General features: G+C 43.5%; 1 protein-coding gene across 1 annotated transcript; it reads right to left on the bottom strand.

The window, feature by feature from the left end:
- Positions 1-5050: 5050 nt before the first annotated feature.
- Positions 5051-5961, bottom strand: LOC131332762 (uncharacterized). The gene is made up of 3 exons (XM_058367056.1): positions 5821-5961; positions 5561-5744; positions 5051-5368 (listed from the first exon to the last, which is right to left on the bottom strand). Exons 1-3 carry the CDS (start codon positions 5934-5936, stop codon positions 5051-5053), a joined length of 618 nt encoding a protein of 205 aa, XP_058223039.1. The 5' UTR covers positions 5937-5961.
- Between the last annotated feature and the right edge of the window lie 2501 nt (positions 5962-8462).

Here is an 8462-nt window from a genome sequence, read left to right as displayed (position 1 = left end):
GATTTGCTCGGACCCCTTATTCCTTAATAATACTGCACTTACAGCATGCTCAGAAACTGCTAAATACAAAATCAAAGACTCACCCGGATCGGGAGTGGACAGGAGTGGGGCTTCTGCCAAGTACTTATTTAGGTCTTGGAATGCCCGTTCGCATTTTGGCTCCCATTCGTATCCTTCTCTCTTTTTCAGCAATTGAAAGAAGGGCCTGCACTTGTCACTGGATCGATTGATAAATTTGTTAAGGGCCGCGGCCATTCCAGTCAGTCTTTGGACCTCCTTCATGGTCTTTGGACTTTGGAGCTTTTGCAAAGCTGCTTTTTGATCAAGATTTGCCTCTATCCCTCTAATGGTCACAAGATGACCCAAGAATTTCCCTGAGCTTACTCCAAACGCACACTTTGAGGCATTTAGCTTTAGCTTGTATTCCCTCAGTATCTCAAAGGCTTCCTTCAAATCAGCTATGTGGTCTCGCTTTTCCTTGCTTCTTGCTTTTGACCACCATGTCGTCTATGTACACCTCCATAGTCTTGCCGAGCAACTTCTTTAGCATAATCGTTGCCAACCTCTGATATGTTGCTCCGGCATTCCTTAAACCAAAAGGCATGACTATAACAGTACAGCCCCCTTGGTGTGATAAAGGAAGTCTTCTCTTGATCGGGCCCGTACATGGAGATCTAGTGATATCCCTGATAAGCGTCAAGGAAGCTCATCCGCCCATACCCAGCTATTGCATCCACCAATTGATCTATCCTGGGGATGGAGAAACTGTCCTTTGGGCACGCCTTGTTTAAATCCGTAAAGTCTACACAAACTCGTCACTTTCCATTTTTCTTTTTTACCACCACAGTGTTAGATAACCATTCAGGGTAATAGACTTCTCGTATAGCTTTTGCTTCTAGCAAACGGTCAACCTCCTCGATGACAGCATCTACGTGCTGTATGGCTGATCGTCTTTTCTTTTGCATCACAGGCTTATGTCGTGGATCTACATTTAGGTGGTGACAAATTACATTCGCATCCACCCCAGGCATTTCTTCGGGTACCCAAGCAAACACATCAACATGCTCCTTGAGGAACCCTATCAACTCTTCCTCCTCTTTTTTGCTCAGATTTTCCCCAATTAGGAAATATCTTTCTGGATCAATCTTATTGATCTGAATTTTCTTTACCCCCCTCCACAACTTTCTCGGCTGGGTTTCCTCCGACGTCGTCGATGGTCGGCTGTTTCTGGAACCTCGACGGCTTGGACCATCTTAGCTTTTGGTGCTTTTTTGATTATGGAAATCAAGCACTGCTGGGCGACCCTTTGGTTTCCTCTAATCCTCTCAATGCCATTAGATCCAAGAAACCTTACCATCTAATGGTAAGTGGAGGAAATTGCCCTCATCTTATGCAACCACGTTTTTCCTATAATCGTGTTATAAGAAGATGGTACATCCACCACTAGGAAATCGGTTTGTAGTACCACTGTCCCTACCCGAACAGGCAGCGTTACTTTGCCCAGTGGCCAGACTGCTCCTACACCGAACCTGACCAAGGGAGTCATTGACTACTCTAAGTCTAACTACGTCAGTCCTAACTTTTTGAAAGCATCGTAGTACAGCACCTTCGTGCAGCTTCCTGAATCCACCAGGATTTTTTCCATGTCATATTCCCCAATTCGTAGGGTTATGACTAAAGCATCATTATGGGGCACCTGGACTCCTTCCAGGTCCTCAGCTGTGAAAACTATGCCTTCGTTGCAGATCTCTTTGTCACGTCCTCTTTTCTTCCCTAACTGCATTACATGTTGGTCATGCCTTAATCGCCTTTGGAGTAATCTCACCTCATTCTTCGTATAAGTTTCAGTTAATCCATGTATCATATGGATTATACCCCTTGGATTTTGTTCGTTATCCAACTCCATTGCTTTGTCCTTATCTATAGGATCTTTCTGTATAAACTCTTTGAGGTAACCCCGGGAAACCAAATCGTCAAGGTGCTTCTTGAACATCTCACAGTCTTCGGTCATGTGACCCCAATGCTTATGGTAACTGCAGTGCTGATTCATAGCCTGCTTTGCTTCCTTGTTTCCTCCCAGGGTCGGGGGCCATTTAAAGTAAGGCTGATTTTTTATTCGATAAAGAATCCTGTAAATGGGTTCCTTTCAAACCGTATTTATCGAAAAGAAAGATTTGGGATCAGGAGCTTGTTTATCCTTGTATGGCTCTTTCTTAGCTTGCCCATAGTCTTTCCTTTCTCGATAAGTTTTGAGCTCTAGCTTATCTGCTTTCTTCTCAGGCCCCTTGATCTGCTCGACAACCATTGTGCCGTTTTCCCGGAGTATGTCATCCTCGTTCCTGGCATGCTGCTCTATTCATTCCATTAACTTTGCTAGCGTTCCTACTGGACTCATGTTCAAGTATTTACGCAGCTCTCCCCGAACAGGTAACCCGGTTTTGAACGTAGCTATCGCGTATTCCTCGCTGCAACCTTCAATCTCGTTGAAAGTTTCCCACTACTTCTTTGCATAGTTCCTGATTGGTTCATCTTCTCCTTGCTTCATAAAGGATAGGCTTTCAAAAGTTTTTGGAGCTCTTCTGCTCATTAAGAACCGAGCAGTGAATTCTTTGGCCAACTGCTGCCATGTTCGGATGGAGCGTGGGCCCAACTTATGGAACCAGGTCAAAGCCACTGTTTCCAAACTTGATGGAAACATCTTGCACATGATTGCATCGTCTCCTTCATGCATAAACATCACCTACTGGTAATGTTGTATGTGTGCCACGGGATCAACATCTGTCTCGTAGAGGATGAACGTTCCATGCTTTACCCTGCTCGGCAACCTAGCCTCCTGTAACTTTTTTGCAAAAGGGGAGGATGCAATATTCCTGAGTGCTTTCCGTGCTGCTTCTCATGCAGTCATGGTTCCATCTTCTAATCCCTTCTCCTTGTTGGGTCCAGTCCTTTCCCAATCGGAATCAGGTCTCTCGTACCTATCCCTATGATGTTTTCTAGTCCCCTCATCCTCAGGAGTAGAACTTCGGCCCCCGTTCCTCATGTTCCTCTCTTTTCGTGGAGAAGCTTTGTGTCGCCTTGGGATGGGACTTCTACTTCTGCTCCTTCTTCCTTGCAAAAGAGCCTTTCTGTACTTCACCATAGTATACCTATCTCCCCTGGAATTTCTTGGTGAGAGTCTGGAGTCCTCCGAGTGTTCTCGGATCCACTCTAACTCCCGGATCTCGTGCTCTCATTTTTTGATCAAACAAGCATACTCCTCGATTTCTTGCCTCTTTTTATCAAGGACATCCTCGCTATAGTGCACACTTTTTGAGTGTGCAACCGATTCATCCCTTTGGTGGGATTTACTCCTCCTCGTGGATCTTGAGGCTGTCCTTTCCTCTCTGCTCTTAAAGTTGTCATGGACAGTAAGGGGGCGGCCCTTACTTGTGGTCCTCCTGTGTCCGCCTTCAAGCTTTTTAGGAGCCCCGGGTGGAGATCCATCTCCGCCTCCATCCAACAGATTCTTTGGATCATGTGATGTTGCTGGATCTATTTCCACCATGGTCGTATTTCAAAGGGAATTCTTTCGTTTCCCACAGACGGCGCCAATTGTAAGGGGATGAAAACTATTGAGCTCAGAACAACACCAATATGCAACGGCTACTCGTGCCTTCTCACCCAAACCCTAGTTCGTCTTCGGAACCCTAATCTGCAAAACATACAAGGGGTGAGCGCACCTTTGCCTCTTGTGGCAACGGCCCTCTAATGCCTAAGTTAGTATCACATACTCCAGAAAACCCTAATTATCAGTAGGCGAATAATATGAATGCAGCGTATTGCGTACCTTTTGCCTTTAGGTTTACCTCGTATTTATAGATGCATAGGTGATTGCTTCCAAAGCATCCTTGTTGCCCTAGGATTCCAATCTCATATGGGAAACCCGGGATATCTTGGATTCTCGTTCCCTTTTCAGTTTATTACCTTAATCCTTTTAGGACTCTTTTTCATAAAAGGCCGAACATCCTATTCCCGTTGGGTATCTTTCTCAGACCCTACATTCTCAGAATCTCACTCCTTAACGGAATACTTCTGTTCTGGAACCTTCCAAAGTGTTCCTTGCACTGAGGCTGCTTTCCTCAAAATTCTCCTCGTGTTCGGCCCTCTCGTTGCCCAATAGACTATTTGGACCAGTAACTCCGCGTGTTACTGCTCCTCTCTCTATTTCTTGGTCCAATAACTTCTAATGTTCATTGGACCTTGACCCTATACAGTCTTCCTGGACCAATGGCTTCTCATGTCACTGGCCCATGTCCGACCACCGTCTTGCACAGCGACTACCCCAATCGTACTTATCTCATGGTCCCTCTCATCACGTGTTCGGGCCCTACCTGTACCTGTTCGGGAATACCTCCCTACACGAGTGCTGAATCCAGATTTGTCTACTTGACAAAGTCAAATCCTAAGCTAGTTGTGTGTCTTACCACTTTTCTTTCGTCCATGATCTTGGCTTATCATGTAAAATCTTGTGGACCAAATAAACTCCAAAAGCTGAAACATTTTCTTTTTCAAGCTTTTGTGGTATTTTTTCAAGCTCTAAGATCTTTTTGATGATGTAACAAACAAGGGAAAATGACGGCCAATGACGTGTTTGATAATTAATACCCACCAAGGACATTTTCAGTATTAACAAATATTATCAGCATGTCCTTGGCGAGTATTAATTATCAAAACACGTCATGGGCCGTAATTTTTCCAACAAACAATGGGTCCACAATCAACCCTGCATATATTCAAGAGATAGAGTTTAGTAGATTGCAATAGATGTCGTCATATGCTTTAATATGGAAAGTTTGATTGAAGCTTACGAAGCATCATTCTGTTGTGGTGCTTCTTGCACTATTCTTAGTTGAGCACCATCTTTAAAAATTGACCCTATGGGAGTTAGCAAGTTGAATTGTGGCTGATTACTCCTTCTTGCTTCCAATTCCTTCATGAAGTTCTCAACAATAGTTTTCTATGTTTTCTAAGTAAATTTTTTATGTTAGTTGCAGTCATTGATTATAAGCATTTAAATAAGCAAATAAGAGAGAGGTGAAGGTTTTTTTACCACCATTACAGCATCTTTAAGGTAAGGGTCACCTGATTTCAACTTCTTTCTTGGTTTCAATGAATTGAAATGCTTCCATTCCTCCTCTTGCATATCATAAACAAGCACAATCCAATGATATGGACTGTTTTTGTTCGTCTTATTTCCTGAAGAGTTCATCGGGAAAACAAAGTACCGAAAGTAATCTAAGCCCTTATCATGTAATTCGTCATAGAGTTGTTCAAGTTTACTATCAATGAGGTACTTTTTAGGGGACTGATTTGCCATTTTGATAAGTGTCTGTAGGAATAAAGTATCTTAGTCAGAAAAACACAAACATATGTGAAAATCTGCATTTCTGGTATAGCACAAACATGAACAAATAGTGACATCAAAACAGTGTGAGATACATAGGACTGAATAAAACTGAATAGATTATATACCATGAGAACATAACAGTGTTTTGTTGTGGGGAAAGGGCAATGTACTCACCCAGCAGCTGGATGTGAAGAACGCACTATTTCCATGCGTTAGTTGTTTAACTTCCTGCTCCCTTTTCAGCATTGATGTGTACCCGTTTATTACTTCGTTCCCCATGTCTAGGTCATCCAAAAGCTTTATTATTGACTTGAAAGTTATGGTATAACATGTTTCGTTGTCCGTCCAAACTTCTTCACTGTGATGTCAAAAGGAAAGAATTATACAAAGAGAATGGAATTGGAAATTAATGAAATAAGTGTAGCTTTACTTACTTCGCATGCCCCTGGTTTAGGTCATAGAATAGATTCAGCAAAGCTTTGTCTTCTTCTGCCAGCCATTTACTCAATTTTGTTTTTTCAACTTTCCATTTTTGTATCACATTATCCATCTCCTCTTATTTATTCTTCTTTACCTTCTTCAGGTCTTTATAGACGAAACCTTCCACCCGCTTCTCTATTTTTGTCTGATTTTTCACATTCTGTACAAAAGATGAAGGGTCCACTTGTTTCCTCTTTTTCTGGGTTGGTTTTGGACTGTTTTTCTTGGTTGGTTTTGGACTGTTTTCAGCTAGTACACTCGTGAAAGCTTCAATAGTTGTCCTTTCCACTTCTTCATCCGGCACCATTTGATGCTCAGGACCACATTCTTCTTATTCTTCTTCTTTCTCCTCTTCATCTTTACCCTCTGCATCTTTCTTCCACACTTTCACTTGTCTATTTTCCAAAAAAAGCAATAAGATTAGGTTATCTGTGTGGTTCCTATGGAAAGATAAAGGAAAAAAAACAGAAGCATATAACCTAATGTGTTTTAGATTACCTTGAATTGTTGGGTAATACAAAGTCTCTATGTCGTCGTCAATGGTTACCTCTGCTCTTTCTAGCTTTTCAGCTATAATGTCGTTCTCTACGAGCACATTGCAGATCTCAACTTCCTTATGCTCAACCTCTTTCACAAAAAAAATCCCTCTCAACATGAGCAGTCTCCACTTCAAAATTGAGTTCAGCAACTATTTCCTCATATGTCTTGTCTTGAAGTTCCGAAATTCTTTTCTGAAGCTGGGCAACTGTAGCATCTTTTTGCTCATTCTCCTCAGTCAACCTTTTGATTTGCTCATTTTCCTTGATCAACCTTTTGATTTTTTCTCGGAGGATTTCATTTTCTTTTTGAAGCTCTATATTTGCATCATCATGGTCCGGGTCATCACCATCTTTATCCTGCTCATCTTCTGGCTTCACATGTTCATCTTCCAGCACCTCAACAAATCCGAGCAACTTGTAGACACCCCATTCTGGACTGTCCAGATAACGTTATTTGCCGATCATTTATTTCCCCAATGATGATTATAGTCCAAAACAGTCTGGGGATAATCTTGTGTTTGAGCTTTGAGCGTCCTTAACCTCTCTCAAACCCCTTTCAAACCAGAGCCAAACAGCCCCAGCAAAACCCAACTGGCATACGCCAGTGTATTGGAGGCGTACGCCAGTTATCTACCACGTGTCAGTCATCGACCGTTGACTCAGCTATTACTGGTGCACGCCGGTCCATATGTGGCGCACGCCAGTCAAACCCAGTCAAATCAACTTTATTCAGCCACATGGACGAGACTTTTGTGCCACCCTGACGTCGGCCACAGTGGCCCCTGATGATTATATCGGCCAGGCCCGCTCCCCCTCTCTCCTACACGCCCCATCAACTAGTCCCATGCATTTAATGCATGGGAAGGCTCTCTTCTTGACCCAAGCCAGCCAAACAGGCCTTAGCACCAGACTGATCTCAGTCTCTCTCCCCTATAAATACCCCCCCTTGCATTCATTTGCAAGGGGTTAGCCTCATTAAGAAGCAAAAAGCTCTCTTCTCCTCTCTTCTTGCTCTCTATTTCTCTCCTTCCATTGAAAGAGAAAGGAAAGCAACCTACCTCCATACATCCTGCTGACATACAGCCACCTTCCAAGCCTTCATCTTCATCCCTTAAGCTTAATACCCCCTTCAAACCTCAATACAAAAGGTATACCACCTTTATGTTCTTTTCTGTTTTCGACTCCTGAGGGGAACCAGCAAGGCCCAGGCTCGTAAACAATACTAGTCCTGGCCTTGGACTGGTAAAATACAACAATCGCCTGAGGTGACACATGGCGCACGCCAGTGACCATATGCCGTATGCCAGTCAGGGCAGAGCGAGCACTACTGGCGTGGGGATCATGGATCACCATTTCTGTCATTTTATCTTTCTGTCAATCACCTTTGCATGCTAAATAACCAGTTTACTGTTTTCTGTATATTTAGAACTGTTTAGATGTGGTGGTTACTGCTTACTCTTTGTCTGTTCAAAAGGCCTCTGGGATTCTTCTGGTCGTGTTCCAGAACCCAGATGATGCACAGCCAAGCATTGGATTAGGGTCAAACTGGCGCAAAACGGTTGTCTACAACTGGCGTACGGCAGTTTTCCCAGGATCCAGTGGCTGGCCCTTGCATTTTAGCTTAAACTTGGCCTTTTTATGTCCCCACTCTGTTTAGGGGGTTTCTTGTCTATTTTTATGGCTTCCGGTTACCTCATCTGTCTGTAACTATGAATATTTTGCTCTACTAACTGTGTGGTTTGTCCTGGGTGTGCGCTGGTCCTTTTCCAGAGCCCAGAGGATTGCAAACAAAGACTGTGAAACCTGGAGAGTGAAGTACGCCAGTTAGGTTGTGGCGTGCGCAGGTCGTCTCTGCATGCACTGGTTCGGCCAGTGCATGCTGGTGCGGACCCTGCTCATGCTCCTTCAGGGCAGCGAACTTCAAATTCAATCGGGTCGTCCAGTGCTTGTTCTCAATCTATGTTTATCATTGCAAGCAAGTCATTTATGAAGCATTTTGTCACTTAACTGCAACTTGTCACAATTTTAATCCCCATTAGTTGCTCCCCCGCCCTAAC

The sequence above is a fragment of the Rhododendron vialii genome, chromosome 7a (assembly GCF_030253575.1).
Source record: "Rhododendron vialii isolate Sample 1 chromosome 7a, ASM3025357v1".
Classification (NCBI taxonomy): Eukaryota; Viridiplantae; Streptophyta; class Magnoliopsida; order Ericales; family Ericaceae; genus Rhododendron; species Rhododendron vialii.
The sequence above is the reverse complement of the archived record's forward strand: the minus strand, read 5'-3'. Positions and strand labels throughout refer to the sequence as shown.